At 43.0% G+C, this 25,256-nt stretch overlaps 1 protein-coding gene across 1 annotated transcript in view; it reads right to left on the bottom strand.

The window, feature by feature from the left end:
* RYR2 (ryanodine receptor 2) overlaps positions 1-25,256 on the bottom strand; it is a 1,771,220-nt gene that overhangs the window by 928,224 nt on the left and 817,740 nt on the right. The window contains 2 exon segments of the mRNA XM_029593907.1: positions 15,554-15,637; positions 24,889-24,992. Coding sequence (XP_029449767.1) covers positions 15,554-15,637; positions 24,889-24,992 — 188 coding nt within the window.

The following is a 25,256-nucleotide window of genomic DNA, read 5'->3' as shown; positions in this document are numbered from 1 at the left end:
CCCTTCCACTTTATCGCCAGTCCCAGAGTTGGACCCCGTTCTCAGTACTGCCCCTGACACAGGCTCCCTCTGTCCCTCCCTCTCTCTAGTATACATACACACACCCTTCATACAGACTCCCTCACTCTCTCGCACACACACACCCTCATATAGGGCTCTCTCTCTTGCATACACACCCACACAAGCTCCCTTTCTCTCTCACACATATATCCTTACACAGGCTACATATTTCTCTGTTGCGTCCATCAATCCTAGACGGCTTCGCCCCGTTTGCCTCACCTTATTCACGGCTCCTCCCGCTTACTTAGGAAAGATGGCTACCGCCGCGTCTACAAGCAGACTTCTCTGGCGTCCCCAGAATGGCTATCGTGCAGCCTCCCACCATTGCTCCTCCCAGGTACCTACTAGGGTGCGCACACGCGCGCAACCCACGTCTTTGTACCACCCTTGGCGCGAACCTCGAGGGCGTTCCTTCATGCTGATGTCACGCCATCCGGGTATATTACCTTCACTAACTTGCTAGCTCATTGAGTTAGCAAGGACTCAAATCCATTCCTGTCTACGCTACTCTGCTGCTTCCATGCTGCCGCAGGAAGCTCTATCTCTGCCTTTCGGGGTAACTGCTAACCTGGGTACCCACTCCTTGGGGGCCCTCTGCTTTATTTCAGGTGCTTTACAGGGAAAAGGTACTCGCTCCTCGAGGGTCTGCTCTCCCTGTCTCGGTGCCTGTACCTTCTACAATATACCTGGTGGAATCTAACTCTCAGTCTATCTCATCCACAGTATCGCCTCGCTGGGAGACCTGCTGCGGAACCTCCTGACCTCATCTAGGAGAGAAGGGCTCCCTCTGCCGAGGTCCCTGAGACTACAACCATAGACTGCCTCACTACTGCCACCTCTGGTGGAGATCTTCAAGCTGTCTAATAAAGAATTATCCTGTGTTTTATGTATACGAGTCTAGCCCAGTGCTGGCTCCTCATGGGGGCTCCTCCCCGTGGGCGAGGTCATCTCCACAGCACCCAAGGATCCACAAAACACACGTTATCATAAAAGTCTCTCTCTCACGCACCCCATCACACAGGCTCTGTCTCACACATACACAATCCCTTCACACAGGCTAGCACCCTCACATACACACAATCCCTTTTTCATATACACAAGCTCCCAATCTCTCACACTCATACACACTCCTTCACAATCTCCTCATAGAGGCTCCCTTTCCCTGAAACCCAAAATCAAGCATCTGTCCCCCACTCTCTTACCTCCCATGCTCTCTTTCACCCTCCCCTCTCTCACACCTCTCTCCCTGCTCTCACCCTCCCGTTCCCCACATCCCCTCTCCTCTCTCGCACCCTTCTCCCTCTCCTCTCAAACACACACACATTCTCTCTCACCAGGGCCTTTATTTTCGGCGGCGAGAGGAGCACACTCTGTTCACGGCACACGGGGGCCTTCTCACTTCGCCACAAGCAGAGTACACTCTGTTTGTGGCATGCCGGGGCTCCTCTGCTATTTTCTGCGCAGAATTTGGCAATTCTGCACATGGGGGGAATTCTGCACAAATTCTGCACTCTGCGGTAATGCAGAATTCGCCCAGGACTAAACAAAACACCTACCTACAGAGAAATACACATGTACCAACAGTCAGAGGTAATTTCAACATTATGGATAAATTGACTTTTATTTAATCATTGCCAAATCAATAAACTTTATTTTTTAACACTCAGGGCCTACTTTTGTCTGATTTGTCCCAGCATCTCACCCCTTGGGATGCAGCTACCATCTACACACACTAAAAGCAAGACACCATGCTCTGGGCCTTAAGCGAGAGAGTCCCCATATAAAAAGAATTCAACTTGGGATAGAGAGTCAAACATGGGATGTTAATTGCAAGCTGGAGCAACCCCAAATGGACTTAAAACCCCCAGTAAGGGTTACACTAGGAAGGCATTCTTAGCAATTTGAGAGCTGTGATCTGGGCTTTGAGGACTGAGAACAGACTGAAATGTGAGTCTTCTTTGAAATCCTTTAAGAGTGAGCTAGGATTTGTGCTTTCCTGTTGAAGGGTGTATATATATATTCTAATCAAGCCTGGTAATTAAATCCTAGATTGGAATCGTCTGACTTATAAAGAGCTCTAGTAACCTGACATAAGGGCATCAGCAGAGGAAGGTCATCCCCATAAAAGTGATATGAGAAGCTAAATTTCTGAATTACCTTTGCCAATGGATAGAAATAGTAAACATGGGAGTGAGCATAGAGCCCTGAAGATTCCACACTCTAACACCCATAAATATTTGTACTTCCCATCCATAGATATCTCCTGATCCCTATTGAACTAAATTATGCAACCAATTGACCAATAAATGGTGGTCAACTATATTAAAGATTATAGATAGGTATAACAACTAAAAGAGCTTAATTTCTCCTTTCAAGTTCCTGATGTAAGCTATCAACTATTCTGTAGAATAATTCCAGCTTTGGATGATGTCCTATAGTATGTATATCAAAAATCAATCCAAAATAATCTTAAAATAAATATTATCACAACACGGACTACTATGAAAGCATTATCATCTTACATATAAAGTCACTATAGTGTACTAAATATAAAGGGACCATCAGAACTCAAATCAGTGTCAATGACTACCAATCATCAGTCCCATTAAAGTATGCTATTTTTTAATTTTTAGAAAATGTAAATAAAAAAAATGAATGAATGACTTATCTTCTTCCTGTAGATTCCTTACAAATACTGAAGGCAGACTATCTGCTAATCAATCAGTGTTCCCACTATTGGTCTCATATGCATCTATGTCCAGGTATATCCATGGGCAATTGTGAGATCCTTTGAAAACTTCCGCCTGGTGCAGCTGTTTTGAAATGTGAGTCCACATCAGGATACACCTGGATATCGATACATATGAGAATGGCAAGAGTAGAAATTAACGGATAGTTTGCCTTCAATATTTGTAAAGAATCCATAGGAAGATTTATTTTCTCTGCATTTTCTATAAATAAAAATAAAATCATACTTTAATGGGACTGATACACATGATTGGTAGTCCTTGACATTGATATGTCTCTAAATTGTTCCTCTGTCATTCCATTATAATTGAGATGTGCTAGGACTGCTCCCCATTACTGTTTTTACAGTCCAGAGAAAGCAAATGTTGCTTACCTGTAACAGGTGTTCTCACAGGACAGCAGGATGTTAGTCCTCACATATGGGTGACATCACAGGATGAAGCCCTGTACGGAAAACTTTTCTGTCAAAGTTTCTATAAAGCTTTGACTGACACTGGCACACTGAGTGCACCGAGCATGCTCAGCCTGTAATTATCCCTGTGACCATAGGTGTCTCCCTCAGTCTCATCTTATAGCTAAAAGCGCAAGCGAAACTAAAATAAAAGTAAAAATGTATACAGATCCAACTTTGCGGGGTGGTGGGTGGGTTTCATGAGGACTAACATCCTGCTGTCCTGTGAGAACACCTGTTACAGGTAAGCAACATTTGCTTTCTCACAGGACAATCAGGATGGTAGTCCTCACATATGAGTGAGTACCGAGCTGAGGATGCCCGAGAGTGCACCAAATGCACCCAAGACGCGCAAAAGGTGCAATGACGGGGTGGAATTTGGAACGGAGGGCATCCCAAAACCCTTAATGGGTTGGTGGAAGGATGTTGGGTAGTTAACCCGAAAGGAATAGGAGTAGACGGACTGGCCAAACATGGAGCATGCCGGCTAGTCATATCTAAGCAATAATGGCTGGCAAGGTATGGAGAGAGCTCCAGGTTGCAGCCAGATAAATATGTACAAGCAGCAGCGGCCGAAGGGAAGCTATTGAGGCTGGGACAGACCCAACAGAGTGTGGTGACACACAGTGTTGTAGTGAAATGCTTGCTTGTTGGTAGGAAAAAGAGATACAGACCGTCAATTAAGAGGAATTAAGATTGCATCGATGGAATCGACCCTGGCATCGATGCCACCGACCTGGGCATCGATATCATCGATGGAATCGACCCAGACATCGATGCCACCGATGGAATCGACCCAGGCATCGATGTCCTTGATAGAATCAATCCTGGCATGGATGCCATCAATGGAATTGATCTGAGCATCAATGCCATGGACCATGGCATTGATGGAAATGTCCTGGGCATCGATGACATCGATAAAATAAACAATGACATCGATGGAAATGACCCTGGCATCGATGGAAGTGCCCTGGGTGACAGTGGCATCGACCTGGGCAATGATGGCACTGATGAAACCCAAGGAAAAATCAGTGCCATGGATGAAAAACATGGATGGCACTGATAGAAATGATGCAGGGACCGATGGCATCAGAGTACCATGGGGGGAGGGGTACCAATGGCATCTAAGAATCCAGGATGGTCTGAAGGGGGTACCGATGGTAGCGACGGGGGCATCGACTGCGAGAGGGTACCGAGGAAATCGAAGGACCGGAAATCGACAGGGACCCTGGCATCAACGGAAACCGTGGAAGTCCCTGTCCCACTAGCGCTAATAACCAGGCAGAGTGTCACAGAGGGACACTCGCAGGCTATGTGTGGCTAACTGAAAACATAGGGAGAGGGAAGGCCGCAGTCGGTTGGCAGGCCAGGGAGGTGACAGGAACCGACCGAAAAAACAGGGCATAGTACTCACTGAGCATCGAATAAATGTACACGAAGGGAGACCCGTGCAGGGAAAGTGTTTGTGAAGTAAAAGTTTAAGTGTTTCCGTGTGGAAAAAGGATTAGAATTTCTCACAGAACTCCTAACCGCTATGCTTACTGCAGAGCGGAAAAAAGAAGACTGAGAGAGACACCTGTGGTCTCAGGGATAATTGCAGGCTGAGCATGCTCAGTGCACACAGTGTGCCAGTGCCAGTCAAAGCTTTATAGAAACTTTGACAGAAAAATTTTCCATACAGGGCTCCATCCTGTGATGTCACCCATATGTGAGGACTACCATCCTGCTTGTCCTGTGAGAAGAGGTCTGAAGAATAACTCTGCCTGAGGTAAATCCTGGCAGTGATGTCATCAGTGACCAAGTCAGACTTGAGATGGAGCTTGGGCCCTGAAGGAAGCCAACCAGACCCTGAGGGCATGGGAATATGAAGAGAGGCCAGATGAACCCACTGCTGCTGCTGTCTCTGGGCTTGGATCTAGGGAACACATTTCTCAGCTGCAGACATGCACATAATCAGCGAAGCCTGAAAAGCCCTAGCCTACAAGCACAAGCTGTCAGGCTACTGAATGAACCGGATGTGATGCATGTGTAGCCCCAAGGACATTGGTGACTAGCTTATTTTGCTAACTCTTTCAGTGTCACTTGTGAATGCTAACTACAAGCTATATTTCTGTCTTGCTGATATTAAGTCATATTTTCGTTTTCTCCTGTTTATCCTGCTACTTAAGAAGCTGAGATTTGTTCAATAAACCTCTTGAACTGGCCTGGTCACAATGTTTGTATACTCATTTCCCCTCTCTAATAGGTATTTACTCTGGCAAAAAGCCTGACTGAAAATTGTCCTTCACAAATGAGGCAGAAAGTACATACAGATTCCATAGCGATTGTATTTTTAGCCACCAGACACTGAGGTAATTCCTGCGGTGTGTTTAGGTCAGGGGAGGAAAACAATGCATGTATATTCAATTTCCAAATGTAACAGAGCTATTGTGCCTGCCCCGTCTCATGCCACGCGCACAAATAACTTGTAAAGTATGCGGACACTTAACATGCCTGCTTTGCTAGGGCTAACTTTCAATCAGAAATGATACAGGCAGTTGCTCTTTGAAAATATGTGTAAAGCATGTGCTCGAAAATTGATGGCATAGTTGGAAAATTGCAGTCGGTGAGAAATGAAGGAAGCATAAGGATACAGGGAGAAAAAAAATGGAAAAAGGCATATATAGAGGAATAAGAAAGGAGGCATGGAGGTCAGTGAACAGAAGAGGGATCCTTTGAAAGACTGTGCTAAAAGCTAGCGGGCTGTCTGTGTGTGCCCCAGAAACCTGTCCACCTCCATCGTAAAGCGGGCAAAAGATGGATTGAGATGGTATTTCATTAAATAGGCATTGACGTAATTATGTCATCTTTTTGGTTGTTTAAAGACATAGTAGAGTTGTTGCTACAGACACAATACTTCTATGGCACAAATAATACCTTTTGCAGGCTCCCTTCCCCTTAGCTGTCAGTAAGGGCTTACAGACATTAGGATTCAGAGACTGGACCCTGATATCAGGAGAGAGACAAGAGGACCATCCGTATTTCATGGGATTTTTGGATTGGTTGAATAAAGAAAAGCTTGGTTCCTAGGACATGAAAACTGAGTATCTGTCTAAGAATATGTTTGTTCTTTCAGTGGAGGGTGTATAGTACAATTGTGGCTATATGCATTGTGCATGAGTCTTTGAATGACATCTTGGCACAGAAACTGTATATGGACTCTTAAAGTTGAAGTCTCTTCTCTGTGGTCTTTGATTGATCCGTTGAGTAAAACTGTTCTATGGTAAGAGGATTTTACATGAAAGTATAGCTGTGGATCTCTGTTATGCTAGAAGCGCACAGAAGGAGCTCTAATTATGGAGGATAGAAATAGGAAAGAGTGTCAGTCTTATGTGACAAAAGAAGGTATAGGTGTTGAATTGCAACTGCTGTCTAGGCGTACTGTTGTGACTTGTACATGTATGTGATGAAAGAAAAATTTTGACAGAGATGTTTTTATCTTCATTGTTGATTTATTTATGTTGTCATTTATTTCTCTATTTACACAGCGGCTGAGGAACTCCTTAAAATAAATTATGGTCTACAAAATGAGCAGCAGACATCAGTGGTGCATAGCAGAGAAATAGAGGTGATAATCAAAGGAAATGTAATTTAAGAACACTGTGCATGGCCCAGGCTTTACCACTGATTTCCAAAGCTATTTTAGGGTAGATTTTAATAGCTGTGCATGCGCTTCCCGGCACATGCACATGGACGTGCCGATTTTATAACATGCACGCGCTGGCATGCACATGTTATAAAATCGATGGGCCGCGTGCACATGCACACCGTATTTTGTAATTCACGCACGCACAGGGGGAGGGAGGAGTTTTGCATACCTCCTGTGGCGATGCATTTTGCCTTCCCCAGTTCCCTCCCAATCTGCTCCAATTAAGGCCGGCACATGAGGCTCCAGGACAGCGAACAATGGTGCTGTCCCAGCCGGACCTCCCAGCCCACCCCTCCCCACCCAAAACACGCCCTCTGGCCCGCCCCTTCCAAGAGGCCAAGCATTTGAGCGTATACTGGTCTTTGTGTGCATGTGGACAAGTTGCAGGCAGGAATTTAAGTCTGCGCCTAGCAAAGTTGAACTTCTCTATGTAAACATATGTACAGGATTTTTAAAAACGTCTGTGCACAAGTCCTATCCCCACTCAAGCTTCACCTTTTGCAACATCTATTGCAAGTGTATGTAAAAGTCCACACACAATCTAGTTACACACTTTGTAGTAAATTTTAAATGTGGCATGTGCACATGGACTCACCGATCTTATAACATGAACATGTCGCCGCACACGTTATAAAATTCAATACCCACATGCGCATGCACTCGATTTTATATTGGTGTGCGCGGGTTCCGTCTTGCGCACGCAAGGGGGAGTTATTTTGTAAATACTTATATTTTAAAGAATTTTAGTTTAATTTTTTTGTATAGTTTTTTCTTTTGTATTTGATTATTGTACACTGTATTTTAATTTCTATTTATTTATATTACACCGTCTAGATTGTTTACAGATTGACGGTATTTTAAATAAATAACCAAACAAATAAATAAATAAATAAATAAAATAAACGAGTGGCGACACGATCGGGCCTTTGCTCAGTTCCCTCCCAGTCCTTTCCAATAAAGGAACGGACTGGGAGGGAACTTCCCTATCCCTCTAAGTAACCTTCCTCCCTTTTCCCCTCTCCACCCCGATTCCTAAACCCACCCTACCTACCCTATTTCATTTTGTTTTAAAACTTACCTGCTTCTCCGAGCAGAAGGCTGGCATACGCTTCACCAGGACAACACAAAATGGCGCTGTCCCTGCCAGCCCCTACCCCACCCAGACCCTGCCGCTCCTCCGGCCCGCACCTTTTTAAATGCCCGGCACTTCTGCGTAAACCAAGAGATATGCGCATTGGCTGGGCCGTTTTGAAAATGCGGTCGGGCGCACACACGCGGCCCAGCCAGGCACGTATCTCCCGGGATTTACATGCACCAGGGATTTAAAATACCCCCAATAATGTATTATTTGCAAGCAGCCTTGAAAAAAAAATAGTTTTTAGTTTGGAACTAAAGGACGACAACATGGGTGAATACAGTTTTTGAAAAGCCTAGCCAGGCTAAACATTCTATGAAAAAATGGCTTCTACATTTTGTAAATTACTGAGTGACATGGGTTTGCTTAACGTTTGGAGGTAATTTTGTAACTGCCCGTGCTGATGAAAAGTCAATCACCTACAGACTTAACATTAAATTTCCAGAAATTAATCACAGAAAAAAACTACCCATATGTATTTCCACCTGCTAATTACACTGGGTAGCTTTTTCAAACAAAAAATACGTGCATACTTTTAGAAAAGCATAAGAGCCAAACCCCTCCCCAATCCAGTTCAGCGAACTGTTCTTGTCACTGGGGGCAATAGAACACTCATAGAGGCCCTGCATTCATACTTTTACCCACTTATAGGGTTGGCAGTTTTGCAAAAGCTCATTTCCATGGGCAAAGCATTGTTTTACGATTGGAAATGAATTTGAAAATTGTACTTCCTGAGGGCAATTTTCAAAGCCATTTTTCCACTTATAAAACAGAGCTTTACACATGGAACTAGGGGTTTTTGAAAACGTACTGCCCTATACACATGCAGAGTGCTAGTACATGTGTACTTTTATGTGCAGAGAGTGGACGTGTTCCTGGGGGTGGAGTCTGGAAGGGGTTAGCACTTATTCAGATATGCACATAATTTTGCTGGAAGAAGTGCCCACACAAATAGCAGATGCAAGACTGTGCAGGGACTTTTTCTAACTCAATTTTCAAAGGGAACTGTTCAACGTTTTCTCTTTGAAAATGGCTATAAAGTCTGCAGGTGAAAAGGAGCCCCAACCTTTACACTTGTGCACACAGTTTGAAAGTTGTCCTCCCAAAGACTAAGAATTTTACTTATTATTTTCCACATCTTAATACTTATTCCAAAATTAATTACATTTTCTACAGGAAAATAGTTCTGCATGTGATCTATATGGCTGTGATTTGGGTTATATTCTGGTATGACTACGCATCTGTCCCTTTTTTTTTTTTTTATCAGAGTGGCCCATTTCTGAGTTACACTGGGGCCGATGCAATACAGTGCGCTCAGCCGAGCGCACTGTTAACCTGCAGTTGGACGTGAGTAGAATAGGTGCTAATCAATCCCCTAATGCAATAAGGGGATTAGCGCATATGCAAATGCATGTGAATGAGGCTATTAGGCATTCACTCCCAATGCAAAAAAAAAAAAAAATGTGCATCTCGGACGCACATTTAACTGTCATCTATTAATGCCTGCCTGGAGCAGGCATTAATAGCTGAGCACATAAAAAAAAAAAGTACAAAAAAGCAGAAAAAACTGCTTTTCTGCACTGCCTCCTATTTATTTTATTTTATTTATTTAATTCATTTTATATACCGACCTTCATGACAGGAGTCATATCAAATCGGTTTACATGGAACAAAGGGGTAAACATTCTTATCAACTGTTTAACAGTAAAATAATTAGAGGAGGTAAAAAGTTACATATAACAAGGAGATCAAACTTGGGAATAGAAGAAAGAGAAGGACAGAGGGATAACCCTTGTGATTAAAGAGTTTTGCTATGTAAGTTGTCCGGAAGCTTGGCTAAATAGCCAGGTTTTTAGTTTTTTTCCGAAATGTTTGTAGGCAGGGTTCCTGTCTTAGGTCCGGCGGTAAGTTATTCCAGATAGTGGGTCCTGCTATCGATTTAATATTTAATTTATTTATTTTATTTAAGAGTTTTTATATACCGTCATTAAGTTATTCACCATCATAACGGTTTACAATAGGGCACCTTTATCAAAGGAAAATATATCTCATAAATTACATGGGTGGTGCCATTAATATCGTTGTGATATTAAATAGGATGAAAAATAAAAGAAACAAAAAAAGTTAAAAAAAAAAAAAAATAGACAGTCGGAGTTAGGAAACTGCGCTCGAATGACAAGTGTTCGCTTCCTAAACCCTCGGTGTCTGTTTTCCTTACCGGACAACCATCACAAAAACAGACACCGAGATTATCGGTGTCTGTTTTTTAAACCCGGTGTCAATTTTCGTGACTACCATCCACTGGTAAGGAAAACCAACGTCGGGTCGATTGGCGTTGGTTTTCATGACGGCAGTCTGCCAGTAAGGAAACAGACGCCTTCAGTTTTCCTTACCAGTGGACGGTCGTTATGAAAATTGACGCTGGGTTTATTGGCGTCAGTTTTTGTGACGGCTGTCCGGCGGTAAGGAAAACTGACACCAATAAACTCGGCATCATTTTTCGTGATGGCTGTCCGTTGAATCACGAAAACCGATTGGGTTCGCATTAGAAAAGATGTACTAGAGTCACGCCTCCTTGCTAACACTACCCCCCTAATTTAAATATTGCATGGCACCCCTCTTGGGGGCGCATTAAGAGAGCAAGCGCTTACTGTTCAGCGTCCACTTTCTACACAACTTTATTTCATCGGCCCTACTAAGTGGTGTATTAATGAAGGTCTATTTAAAGATCCAGTATCAAAAGAATCTCTTCTCCAGTGCATTTCTGAATATTTTGAGCTAAGTGACAATGATCTAGTAGCACCCAGAATGGTTTGGAATGCAACTGAAGATGTAATCAGGAGCTGCTCTATTTCTGTGAACTTGGCTGGAAGGATATAATTAATAAAGCTACTGAACAAAGGGCTTGCTAAAGCTTGTTAGATCTGGAGGATCAACATAAAAGGTGTAATTTGAAATTTCTCAAGAACAGTATTCAAGAACAAAGGTTTTTTAAAACCTTTAATCCTATCAACCTTTACTTAATAGGATTTTTAAAAGAGTCTTAGAAGTGCAAAGAAGGTATTTTATGAATAATGTAATAAGGCAGATCCATTATTAGCTCACAAATTTGATATACTGAAAGGTAGAGGCTTTAGTGAAAGTATTTATCGGGTGCAAGGGCTGGGAATCTCAAACCCCTGTGAGAATTGTGAAGTTTTCAGTGAATTCTATTCTAATCTTTATTCATCTGAGTTTAAAGGGAGTCAGGAATTCCTACAGAAAGTTATCACAGTAGGGTTTTCTAGGCTTATTGATAAGGAGATCTTAGGACAGAGAATTAAAGAGGCCATAAATTCCATGCCCAATTGAAAGTTTCCAGAGGAGAAGATGGTTTTACTCTAACCTTATACTGATATTTTGCAGAATTACTAGCTCCCAAACTAGCTAACAGGATGTTAGAAGCAAAGTCACTACCAGGTTCAATATCATGGGCCTTTACCTCAGTCATACACAAACCAGGCAAGGACCAATGGGAATGTAACCTTTCCTGCCCAATTTTGTTACTTAACTATGACATTAGGATACTTGCTAAGATGTTGGCTCAGTGGTTAGAAAGTTCTCTTCCCGATATGCTCCATAGAAAACAAACTGGATTTCTTGAAAGGTAATGGGGAGCAGATAACATTAGAAGAGCAATTGATTTTATGCGGTTTGCTAAATTGTAGAATAAAGATAGCCTATTAGTATCGCTAGATGCCGAAAAGGTTTTTCAAAGGCTTTAATAAGAGTTTTTGAAATTGATTCTTAAAGCCATAGGCTTAGGTGAAACTTTCTAAAAATGGATGGAGAGTTTATACCGTAATCTGAAAGCTATGGTCCAAGTGAATGGTTTGATTTCACAATCTCTAGGCAGAGGCACTAGGCAAGCTTGCTCCCTTTTATTTTTACTGTTATGAAACCATTTTTGTCAGGCCTGCCAGAATGGAGAATATGATAGCAGACAGGCTGAGTACAGCCTTCAGACCACACGAGTGGTCCCTGAACCAGAGGGTAGCGAATCAGATTTTCCACCTCTGGAGGAGCCCAGACATAGATCTGTTCGTATCCCCCTGCAACCAGAAAGTGCCTCAGTTCTGCTCCCTGTCCAGATAAGACTCAGACACCCTTGCCTGTCATTGGGGCAAGGGTGTTCTGTATGTGAATCCTCCAATTCCTTTAGTGGTAAAAACTTTCTTGAAGTTTCGCAAGGACAGAGAAACTATGATTCTCATTGCCCCTCATTGGCCAAGACAGGTCTGCCTTCCAGTCATGTGGGAATTGTCCATCTGGAAAACGATCAGTCTGGGGATTTCCCCAGATCTCATCATGCAAGATCAGGCAGACTGCTGCATCCCAACTTCCAGCCCTGTTGCTCACAGACTAGCCTAGTGGTTAGAGCTATGGGCTATAAACCAGGAGACCAGGGTTCAAGTCCTGTTGTCACTCCTTGTGACTTTGGGCAAGTCACTTTACCCTCCATTGCCTCAGGTACAAACTTAGATTGTAAGCCCTCTGGGGATAGGGAAATATCTACAGTACCTGAATGTAATCCACTTTGAAGTGCTGAAGAAAAGTGCAAAAAAAAAAAAGCAGAATATAAATAGATATTGAGAGGTTAATCCTGCAGCACTTGATCTTTCTGAGGATGTATCTCGGGTCCTGGTGGTTTCCAGAAAGCCTTCCACTAGGAAGTCCTACAGACTGAAATGGAGGAGGTTTTCCCTATGGTGTGAGCAAAAGGCCCTAGATTCATTCTCCTGCCCGCACAAAAACTGCTTGACTACCTTCTGTACCTTTCAGAGGCTGGCTTAAAAAACAACTCCATCACAGTTCATCTTAGTGCGATGGTGCATACAACCATGGTGTAGATGGTACATCCATCTCTGTTCAGCCCTTATTTGTACACTTCTTGCGAGGCCTGCTTCAATTGAAGCCTCCCCTAAGGCCTTCCACTGTGTTGTGTGATCTCAATGTGGTGTTGGCTCAGCTGATGAAAGCTCCTTTTGAGCTGCTGTACAACTGTGACCTGAATAACCTGACCTGGATGGTCGTATTTTTGCTGGTAGTCACTTCAGCATGCAGGGTCAACAAAGCTCCAGGCCTTACTGACTTCACTCTACCTTATACTAAATTTTATCATGACAGGGTGGTCTTGCGTATGCACCCTAAGTTCTTTCCTAAGGTGATGACAGATTTCCATCTTAACCAGTCAATTGACCTGCCAATATTCTTTCCCAGACCACATTCACAGCAAGGTGAATGAGCACTGCACAGTTTGGACTGCATGTAAGCATGAGCTATCTACCTGGAGAGGACAGAAGTCCATATAACTTTTTTTTTCTTTTATTATGAATAGGTTAGGCATTGCGTTGCCAAACAGACTATATCCAATTAGCTAGCAGATTGCATCTCCTTTTGTTATGACCAGGCGGGACTGCATCTTTGGGGTCATGTCGAGGTTCATTCTGTCAGAGCCATGGCAGCATCGGTGGCTCACTTGCGAGCAGTTCTCGTGGAGAAGATCTGAAAGGCTGCGATGTGGAGTTCTCTCCACACATTTACATCTCACTACTGTCTGGATAGGGATGGCCGATGCGACAGTAGGTTTGCCAGTCTGTCCTCCGCAGTAGAGTACTGAGGGTCTCCAGCGCCCGGGGGCCAATGCATTTGTATGCCTCTCCAGCACCCCCTCCCATCCTTTTTGTACTAATACTTAAGGTCACAGAAAATCAGCAGCATCTCTAGACAGAAAAATCGGGCCTTTGGAGTGGACTAGGAGGGAACTTCCCTAACCCTAACCCTATTCCTTCCTCCCTCTTCCCCTCTCCTCCCCGACTCCTAAACCTACCCTAGCTCTCCCCAATCTTTTTGGTTTTATACTTACTGCTCCTCTGGAGCAGAAGTAAACTCTGTGCGCTGGGCGGCTGTTGGCAAATGCTTCCCCGGGACAGTCTAATAGCACTATCCCGCCCCACCCCTTTCTTCAGGCCCGGCACTTCTGCGCATATTAAGGGTTATGTGTGTGGCTGGGCCCTTTCAAAAATCCACGTGGTGCGCGCAGGGCCCAGCCTTGTCTGTAACTCCTGGATTTTACATGCACAGGGCTTTTAAAATTCAAGCGATAAGCTTCAGGTTAAAGGTTTAATTTATCTCTCGCACAGCTACAGCCAAGCACATCTCTGAGGTTAACGGTTAACCTTATATTAATAACAATAACAATAGCTTCTTGCTAATGACGTATCCCAGCAAAGAACATCCAGCTTGCTACATGGCAGAGAGCTGCTCTGTGGGTTTCAGAGAGAGGAACTAAGCACCTCGCCCTGACTGAAACACTCAGAGGCAATGCAACATAAGATATAAGACTGAAACAGACAGAAGGAGAAGGGAGAAGACAGAGGACTGAGAAACATGCTGCAACCCTATACTCTTGCACAGCCTCGATATTACATAATGGATGTGTTGCACTGTATTATTATTATTCCTATTCCCGTTCATTACCAGGCACGTATAATAAATATTAATTATCCTGGGATTCACTGTCATTCCAATTGAGATTGAGTGCATGAGCGAGTGTTTGTCTAGTGGACCCTTTCAGAGAGGGAGTCTGCAAAGTTTAGGTCCAGCCGCTCACATGTTATAAAATCCGGGGTCGGTTCATGCAAGGGGGTGCACACTTGTGCACCTTGCGCGCACCGAGCCCTAGGGGAGCCCCGATGGCTTTCCCTGTTCCCTCCGCCCCCACCCACCTTCCCTTCCCTAACCCACCCCCCGACCTTTGTTTTTAAAGTTGCACCTGCCTCCAGGCAGACTTAGGTTGCACGCGCCGGGCAAGTGCCGGCGCGCAATCCCCCGGCCTAGAGGCCCTACGGAGGCCTCTGGCCCCACCTCGCCCACACCCCACCCCTTTTTTCGAGCCCCGGGACATACGCGCATCCCGGGGCTTGCGCGCGTCGCCAAGCCTATGCAAAATAGGCTCGGCACACGCAGGAGCGGGTATGCACGTAGCCCTTTTAAAATCCACCCCAGTGTGTAGCAGAACACCTTCCTTCTCCATTGCCCCATCTCCCACTGGACTCTCCCTCCTTTCCTCTATCATTCATTCCTCTATTATCATCCTCTGTAGGCTTTTCTTGCCTATGATCTCTACATTTATTTTTAATGATGAAATTACACCACCGCACCTATATATAAGTTGCTATTGGGATGGAGATGGAATAGGTGCCCTGGAGAAAGGCACTAGCATTGTGCCTTTCTCCAGGGCACATTAAGCACACTTAAATCCTGCCACTATCTTGTTTCCTATCACCTCCGATGGAAGCCTATTCCAGGTGTCCTTCATCCGCAGTGAAAATTTATTTTCTCACATATTCTTTTGATTCTCCATCCCTTCAGTTTCATAGGATGACTCCCTTGCCCTCTGAAGAACTCTAAACATGCCTGATCGTCTTACTTTTTTGGAAGTTTCACAGTTTTCACTTTTTCTTCGGCATTCTCATCAGCGATTCCCACATGACAGCCTAAGGCCAAAAGAGTTCTAAAAATGCAAGAAATGCAGAATTATTTTCATAGTGTTTCAGTAGCTGGCATCAGATACCTTAGAACCAACAACAACATATGTGAAACAAAGCCCAACAATCTTTATTGTCTCGCTCTCTCTGTGCTACAATTTTTGAGCCTTTCTTGGTTAAGCTCATTATAGTTGTATAGCCCTGCTTTCTATATTCCTTTCCACTGAAAACATCATATAGGGATTATACTTTGCAAGTTTTCATTGTAAAAACTAGAAAGCTATTAATGTCTTATAAATAAAGAAAGAAAGAAAGAAAGAAATGCTGTGTGTTCAGTAGATGCATTTTACAGAATGCACAGACCTTCCTTTCATTTTCTTCCTCAATTATCCTCTTTTTACACTATTCCCTTTTCTGTTATCATCTCAGTGTCCCCTCCCCCATTTTGAACATCACTTTTGTCCTCATCTACCAACTCTTCCCTTATCCAAAATTCTCACCTCTCTCCCTATGCTTTATTTAGCTTCCTAATGTCCCTTTTCTCTATTTTCCCCCATGTTCCCTCTCTGTCTCTCACTACATTTCTTCCCCTCCTCTCCCTTTTCTACATCAACCACATTCTTTCAGTTCTAAGATTTCAATTATAAGGAAAATAAACCAAAACAGTGACTTTTCATCCAATTCTGTATGATTTCTGAGTAACATTGTACACCACTGGCACCACATCTATGGTATGTACAGCAAAGGTAGCACATATGGTCATTTCTTCAGGTGCTCAACTAGTTCAACTACCAATTGAAAATGATGCCCAACTCACATAAATACCCAGAAACTTGGTAATTTTACATGGTTGATGCTTTATGGCAACAAATTTCAATAACGTTTACCTTCCCTGCTAAAGGAACTGGTTAGTTAGCATCTGAGCAGCTGCACAAGACCCTAGCTAATATTAATCTTCTAGAAATAAACAAATTTTCCATCCTGCTATTTTGAACCTGTATGATCTATAACTGCTCTCTGATTTAACAATAATAACAAAGCAGTACAATCTGTTGATTGGTATACATTGTGCTAATGTGAATGCTCTTAAACAACAGAAACAATGACTTCTAGTTATGCTATGGCATATTAACTGGCAGCAACTTTATCATAAAATATTATTACAGTAAAAAAAATGCTGTCAGAGTTAATAGACAGGGATTGACTAAGATCTGTTCATATCCAGAGTGTAGCAACAAAGATATGCAAATTAAGTAATACTCAGGTCATAGGCATAGGCAGCCATAGGCAGTTGTACCAATCTTAGTATTTCAAAGTGCATATTTTAACTGCTGTCTTGCAGTTCTAAAGAAATGTTAGTCATTGTAATATGCTACAAATGGATCCTAAAGCATTAAAAAATAACTACCAAACAGTTTTTTTTTAAAAATGGTATGGATAAGTAAACAAATGGAAACAAAAACACTGGAAAAAGGTTTGTCTTTTAGACACTTTTCCATTTCCAATTTACCAGACCTGAAAGGGTCGATTTAAACTTCATACTTATGTCAACAATAATTTTTTTTTGCTAATATAAAGCACGCAATTTAAGAAGTATGATAGAATTTTTTTATTTATATATAGTATTCTTTAACCAAAATGCATTTGCAAATGATAAAAAACGAAACAAAACAGATGCTGGAATATCTGAAGGTCCAATCACTCCTTAGCATGCTTTGCACGCTGCATTACTAAGAATACTATAGGCCTCCTAGGGCCTTATTTGGAAAGGTGGCCTAAAAATCCAAACTATTCATGCAGGTCAGATGATAGTAATATGCTGCTATGACATGTCATCCTAACAGTGGTTGTATCTTTTTTTCTGATAAACTAAATTGAAAAGTACATTGTGATCTTGTTTGGATGAAAGGCTCAAAGAATTCAAACTGTTACTGTAATTACGATCATAGTAAAATCAGCATAATATATCAGGTTAATGAGTAGATCCAAAGCATTTCCTAGTTCTGAGCAGGTAAATGTTATAGTGCTCAGAACTTCAAGTCCCACCTTTAAAATAACATTTCCTATCTGTATATTTGAAGAATGAACATATTTCACATTATATGCATATTTCACTGTGGGGCAGATTTTCAAAGGGGTACGCGTATAAGATACGCGCGTAACCCCCGAAAAGCTGCCCCTTCTACCCCCTGCGCGCGCCGAGCCTATGTTGCATAGGTTTGGCGGCGCAGACACGCGTAAGTCCAGTGGCTTTCCTGGGGGGACATGTTGGTGCGTGTCAGGGGGTGTGTCACGGCGGTGCGTCATCGGGGGGCATTCCGGGGCAGGGACCGCGGGCGTGGTTCCGGCACGGGGGCGTTTCGGGGGCGTGGCTGAGGCCTCCGAAACTGCTCCCAGGCCGGGGAATTGTGTGCTGGCAGCCAGACGGCAGGCGTAACTTTTATAATAAAGGTAGGGGGGTTTAGATAGGGCTGGGGTGTGGGTTAGGGAGGGGAAAGTGGGGGGAGGCGGAAGGAAAGTTCCCTCCAAGGCCGCTCCAATTTCGGCGTGGCCTCGGAGGGAACGGAGGCAGGCTGCGCGGCTTGGCGCACACAGGCTGTCGATTTTGCTCAGCCTTGCGCGCACCGACCCCGGATTTTAAAAGCTACGCGCGTATCTATTAAAATCCAGCGTACTCTTGTTTGTGCCGGGTGAGCGAACAAAAGTACGCGCTCGCGTATTTTTTTAAAATCTGCCCCTGTATATTTAACATCAGCACAGCAACTTTCAGCTACACTTCTCTCTTCCAAAAGTGTGTAAAAGGTAATGAGTAAATTTTCAAAGGTGTTCTGCATGTAAAAAAAGCATATACAAGCATAAGAAGCCTGTATTCACATACATGCTATTTTATAAACATTGTGAGGCCAATATTCAAAAGGCATTTAAATGGATAACTCATAAGCTATCCATCTAAATGGCTAATGCAGCATATTTAGCCTCTTATTCAGCTAAATTATAGCCAGATAACAACTTATCCGACTATTATTTAGCTGTAGAAACAAAGGGCATTTCAGAAGTATTCTGGGGAGGGACTGAGATATCTGGCTAACCTTGCCGAATAATGGGTTTATGTGGCTAGGTTAGCCAGATAACTTTAGATCTGCTTCCGAGCAGGTCTAGAGTTATCCAGCTTTGTGTGGCTGGATAATTTTCTACATAACCGTATATCTTCAAAGATATCCAGTTAAGTAAATCTATTACTGTCACCCCAAAAAATAAAATAAATCAAAGGGCCTGCAGCCCGAGTGTGAGCCTTTCCCTGCCCCTTATGCATACATGGCCCTATTGAGCCTAGTGCCCATCAGCCCCCCCATAAAAAATGATCCCTGGAGACTGGAGGGAGGCCAATGTGATGCCAATTTTAAAAAGGGCACCAGAGTAATCCGGAAAATTATAACCAGTGAGCCCGATATCAGTGCCAGACAAAATGATAGATGCTATACCAAAATTACTGCCCACATAGATAGACATGCTTTAATAGAGGAGAGTCAACATGGGCTTTGCAAAGGGAAGTCTTACCTTACTAATTTACTAGATATTTTTGAAGGTGTAAATAAGCAATTGGATAAAAGAGAACTAGCTGAATTTTGATTTTCAGAAGGCATTTGAAAAAAATCCCTCATGAGAGACTCCTCAGTAAATTAAGAGGTCATGGGATTGAAGGCAGTGTCCCATTGTGGATTGGTAACTGGGTAAAAGGAATCAGAAGATAGAACTAAAGGGTCAGTTTTCCAAATGGAGAAAAGTCATGAGTGGATTGCTCCAGGAGTCTGTACTGGGACCTGTGCTATTTAGCACATCCATAAAAGATCTGGAGAAAGGAACAACCAGCAAGGTGACCAATTTTGCAGATGACACAAAATTGTTTTGTAGCACTAACAGTAGCAGGTTATGAGAAACTGCAGAAAGCCCTTGTGAGACCAGAAAACTGGGTGGATGCAATTTAATGTGGACAAGTGCAAAGTAATGCACATAGGGATAAATAATCCCGACTACAGGTGCATGATGCTGGGTTCTGTGATAGGAGTCTCCAACGAGGAAGAAGATCACGGAGTCCTTGTGGACAATACCTTGAAATCTTTGGTTCAGTTTGCAGCAGTGGTCAAAAAGGCAATTAGAATGTTAAGAATTATTTGGAAAGGAATCGAGAACAAAACTGAGAATATGATAATGCCTTTGTATAGATCCATGGTGCGACCTGTACCTTGAATACTGTGTGCAGTTCTGGTAGTCCCATCTAAAAAAAAGACATAGGAGACATAGAAAACATATAGAGAAAGGCGATAAAAATGATAAAAGGGATGGAAAAATCTCCCTTATGGAGAAAGGCTAAAAAGATTAAGTAGGACTCTTTAGGCAGTTACTGCTTAACAAAAGGCATGAGGGTTAACCCGCACGGAGCAGCAGTTACTACCCTTACAGAAGGCATGGGGGTAACCTGTATGGAGCGGCAGTCACTACTGTAACCAAATGCTGGGCAGACTGAATGGGCCATCTGGTCTTTATCTGCCGTCATTACTATGTTAGCTTGGAAAGGAGATGACTGAGAAAAGATGAAATTGAAATTTATAAAATCATGAGAGGGGGCAGAACCAGTAAATAGAGGATGGTTATTTACCCTTTCAAATAACACTAGGACTAGGGGACACTCCATGAAATTAGCAACTAGCAGATTTAAAACAAATCGTAGTATTTTTTCACTCAGCACACAAGCAAACTATGGACTCTGTTGCCAGAGGATGTGATCAAGGCAACCAACACAGGCCTGGATTCATCATTCTTCGCAGAATAACGAATCCTGTAAAAACGGGGGGTGGGGGGTGAAGGGGGGGGCGGGCCTGCGAAAGCCCACAGCCTTCGCACCTCGGCGGTGCGATTTCAGCGGCTGCAGGGTGCTGGCTGCCGGCTTTCGCACCGAATAGCACCACCGTGAAAGGTGGTGCTATCGGTGCGCTACTGCCGACGATAACATTAGTAACATTATCGCTGGTGGCAAAGCCACCGCCGACTCCGCCCCCTCCCTGCCACGACTCCGCCCCTCCCCGCCCCAATCTAATTTGCATGTTATCGCACGCGAAAAGGTCCTTTTCGCATGCGATAAGCCTTTGGAAAATAACCCCCATAGTGGGGTTCAAAAGAGGATTGGACAAGTTCCTGAAGGAAAAGTCCATAGCTATTAGCCAGGTAGATTTGGGAAAGCCAGAGCTTATTCTGGCAGTTGGATACAAAAAAATGGGTCTGTTTTTACTTGTAGGGGTCTGGGATTAAATACCTTTAAACAAATTTATTCTGGAATTTTATTGTTTGTATTATTAGGGAGTTATTATTGCTGCACTATGTATAGTAAATGCTGTTGCACTTTGGATACAATCTGCACTGGATGAACGTTCTTTTTGCAGATGTGAATATAAGAAATCAAATCCGGATGTTTAGGGGATTAGATGAAAGTGGAGGTCAGGGACTGAAGAAAAGAAGTTCTCTGTTATACTTTACTACCTTCCCAAAATGCCATCCATCATGTATTCTGTTTTTTCTAATTCCTTCTTTCATAGTAATAGTTTATACTTCCTTTGGCTCCTTTAGGAAAAAACACTTAAGGTGTGCTGAAAACAAAAATCAACAATGTAACAAAAAAAAGAAAATGTCAGAGCAATAATGTGATGATTTAAGGCTTTGGGGGCTTTTGGAGTCGCGGTCTATTAATGCATACCTGATCTAGATGGCTGATAGCAAAATTGTGCCAGCCAAGCAACAAGGAAAATAATTAAAGGCGGAAAACTGTCCCTGAAGCTGCAGACAGCTGTTTCATGATACATGCAGAGCTTCTGAGGCAAATGGGAGGTTGTGTCTAAAAATGTACAGTATTTCTACAGGAATAAAGGCCGCATTGAAGAAGTGCTTTTGCTCGGGGTTCAGCAACGTCACAGATTAGCCAGAAACTGATACTAGAGAGCAGATTCAGTGCATGTTCAAGCTACACTGTAAAACTAACAGCATACTTTGATAAATACGGCTAGATATGAAAATTTATGCAAGCATTTAGCACATCAGCTGACAACTTTCTGGGCTAACAAGCATGTTCGTGATCTAACTATGCAAAAAAAAAACAAAACATTAAATCATCAAGTTTTTATTGCAGACACTGAGTAAATTAACTCACACCTTAACTGGTTCATATGCATAGAGCTCAATATTTAAAAACTTCGGGCCACAGAAGCAAAACTAACAGTTTAGGATCCACAGACCTATGTGGTTACAGGCAAGTCATCGGCAGGTGCACATGATTTAGGGGGTTATATTAATCTTTCCTTTTATCCAAAATCCCAAAAGGTGGTTGCACTGTTATTTTAGATAGGGATGCTTATGAACAAGATGTTTATACAGATAACTAACTAGTTATTATGAGAAACTGCCATTTGACCAGTCACAGGAATTGGTGGTAGAGACCTTCATGTTAGTTGATACAAATCTAAGGGGTTTATTGCTGAAAAGAACGCAACATTTTTGGTGGAAAAGTATCCTCATGTGCCATGTTTTTATATATTTCCGAAGATATGTAAGAATTTTGCCGCACTCCCTAGCCGACTGTCTTGGGTTTAGGTTCGGTTTTTGGTGTGGATAAATTTCTTCAGTCTTTTGTGTCTAAGGCTCCATTATATGTCCGAGATTTATCTCATTTTATTCAGTTATTACATGGCTTATCTTTGGTTTGGGGTGAGGTTTGGTTAGTCTGTTATATCCCACAGAGGGTGGCTTTAGAAGTGGTACAACAATGTTTAGATTTATGGATGAAACCTGTAGGAACTCAGAAATCTTTAGTAGCTTTAGCTACTTTGGCACTTTCAGAAAACTATTTTGAATTTGGATGTGAGTTTTTTAAACAGATAAAAGCTACAGCAGTGGAGGCCAGAATGGCCCCTGATATAGCTTGCTTTTTCATCTTTTTGTTTACCCATCTAATTTTTGGCTGAATATTGCTCTTTGGCTCAGGTATATTTATGATGTGTTTATGATTTGGTGTAGTTCTAAGGAGGGTTTTAGTGAGGTTTTTGATTTTTTGTACACCAATACCAAATTTTCATTTCACTTTTACAATGGATCGTTACTACATTTCTTTTTTGGATATGTGGGTTTGCTAAGAGGATGGTGTTTTTGAAACCATCTTCAGGAAACCCACAGATAGAAATAGTCTTTCACATTTTGACAGTTCCCATCCAAGACACCTCAAAGAGAGCATCCTAGAATGTTATTGTTTTTGGCTACATCAGATGTGCTCCTCGGTAAGGGAGTATAAGAAGAATGCTGTTTTGATGTATGAAGGTTTTCGGCAAAGGGGTTATCCAGAATTATTTATTCATCGTGCTTATAAGAGGACACTATATCTGAATTGGGATTTTTTTTTATTAAAATCGTACAGTGTCACAAGACCACGTTATCTGTGTTCTCCCTTACAAATCATATACATCTAAGGTTATAGGAATAATTTTAAAAGGTTGTCGGAATAATTACAAAACATTGACACACACACACACACACACACACACACACACACCCCTTCTCTTCAGACCCATAAGGATTTTGAACAATTACTTATTTTTGCTTTTCAATATTCGCGTAATTCATTTGGCCTGGGAAATGTCATTTGCTGCAGTATGCCAGGTATTCTGTGCAGGGACAGATGTAGGGTTTTTGTCACCCCTAGCCATTTTTGGTGCTTTTACCTCCCACCTCCTGTCAGGGTCTGTTACAGGGCAGCAGAAGGCTGTTCTCTGCTGGCAGACAGCAAATCTTAGCCAGCCTGCTGCCCCTAGGCACAGGTATAATGGGGTACCTATTGACAAATCCAGGGCTGGGTCTATGTAATACAATGGTATTTGTATGCTGAACAATATAGGAAAAACTATGATGTAAATTTTAAAAGGATGTTAAGATAGCGAGATACGCGCACAAGTCGGGCTCATGCACACCCACCGAATTTTTAAAAATGCCCAGATAACACACATCTCTCACCGCGCACACGTATCAAAAGTTTTCAAAAAGGAGCGGGGCGTGGTCATGGTCTGGGTGGAATATGGGAGTTTTGGGAGGTGGCCAAGAAATGTGAATATAAATATTTACGTGCCTGGGCCCACACCCAGATCCCTTGCTATGTAAGCTTACTTCTGCTAGGGATGAGATGTAAGTTTAAAAAAAAAAAAAAAACTAGCCATACCTGAGGGGTTTTAAGGGTCTGGGCTAACTGGGGTTAGTGTAAGCTATTCAACCAGGAGGAACTGTTATCTAGGTGAACTGATGGACAAATTGGTGAATGATGTAGATGGCATGCCTCTTTTAAAATTCCCCGATTTATTCAGTCAAAGCGGGATTTACGCATATAGTCGCACGCCCACTTATAATTGGGCACACATGCGTGCATGGTCAGGTTATTTTATAACATGTGCACATACACACTCACAAATTATAAAATGGCTGCATATTTTCGAGCAGATTTTAAAAGCCCTGCTCGCGTAAATCCGCCCGGATTTACGCGAGCAGGGCTTTGCGCGCCGGCGCGCCTATTTTCCATAGGCCGCCGGCGCGCACAGAACCCCGGGGTTTCTGAAAAGGGGCGTGTCGGGGGCGTCACAGAGTGACGCCGCGTTTGGGGGCGTGGCACGGTGTTTGGGGGCGGGCCTGGGGCGTGGCGCCGGCCCGGGGGCGTTCCGGGGGCATGGCCGTGCTCTCCGGAACCGCCCTCCGGGAGGCGTAAATCCATGGATAAAGGTAGGGGGGGGGTTAGATAGGGCCGGGGGGTGGGTTAGGTAGAGGAAGGGAGGGGAAGGTGAGGGGAGGGCGAAAGAGAATTCTCTCCGAGGCCGCTCCGATTTCGGACGGCCTCGGAGGGAATGGAGGCAGGCTGCGCGGCTCGGCGCGCGCTGGCTGCCCAAAATCGGCAGCCTTGCGCACGCCAATCCAGGATTTTAGAAGATACGCGCGGCTACGCGCGTATCTTATAAAATCCAGCGTACTTTTGTTTGCGCCTGCTGCGCAAACAAAAGTACACGATCGCGCAGTTTTTAAAAATCTACCCCTATATCTATAGATGACCATCTCATTTATATGTGATATTTCATTTTAGCAAACTTTACTGCTAATGTGCCACTTGATTATATTTTTGGTACCTGCATGCTGTCCAGGAAACCCCTTGTTTTAATGACAAGTATTTACTGCTGCCAAATGCATTCTGCTTGTAACTTACTTCAGTGTCTCAAGTGACATCTGCAAATTGTAGTTTCGCTCTTGCTCAGGAAGCTTTGAAAACTCTACCAAACATGGGTGTTGTCTTTTGTTGTCATCTCTAACCTGTAGGACAATACAAGGTGGTCAGTGTCCATGTGTCAAAGACCCAATGAACAAATACTACAGCAGCACACCAATCCTCTGAAGTTTCTTGGTTGATTTCCAAATAAAAAAAAATCATTTTTCCATCATCACTGAATGTTTTTAAAACTCATAAAACATACTGTAAATGTAAAATGTACTTTCATTACCTACATGGAATAGTGGTTACTACCCTTAGTAGAAGGCATGATGCAAACTACATGGCGAGGCAGAGTACAACCCTGA

This window comes from Rhinatrema bivittatum, chromosome 3 (genome assembly GCF_901001135.1).
Source record: "Rhinatrema bivittatum chromosome 3, aRhiBiv1.1, whole genome shotgun sequence".
Taxonomy (NCBI): domain Eukaryota; kingdom Metazoa; phylum Chordata; class Amphibia; order Gymnophiona; family Rhinatrematidae; genus Rhinatrema; species Rhinatrema bivittatum.
This window is presented reverse-complemented; position numbering and strand designations above follow the sequence as displayed.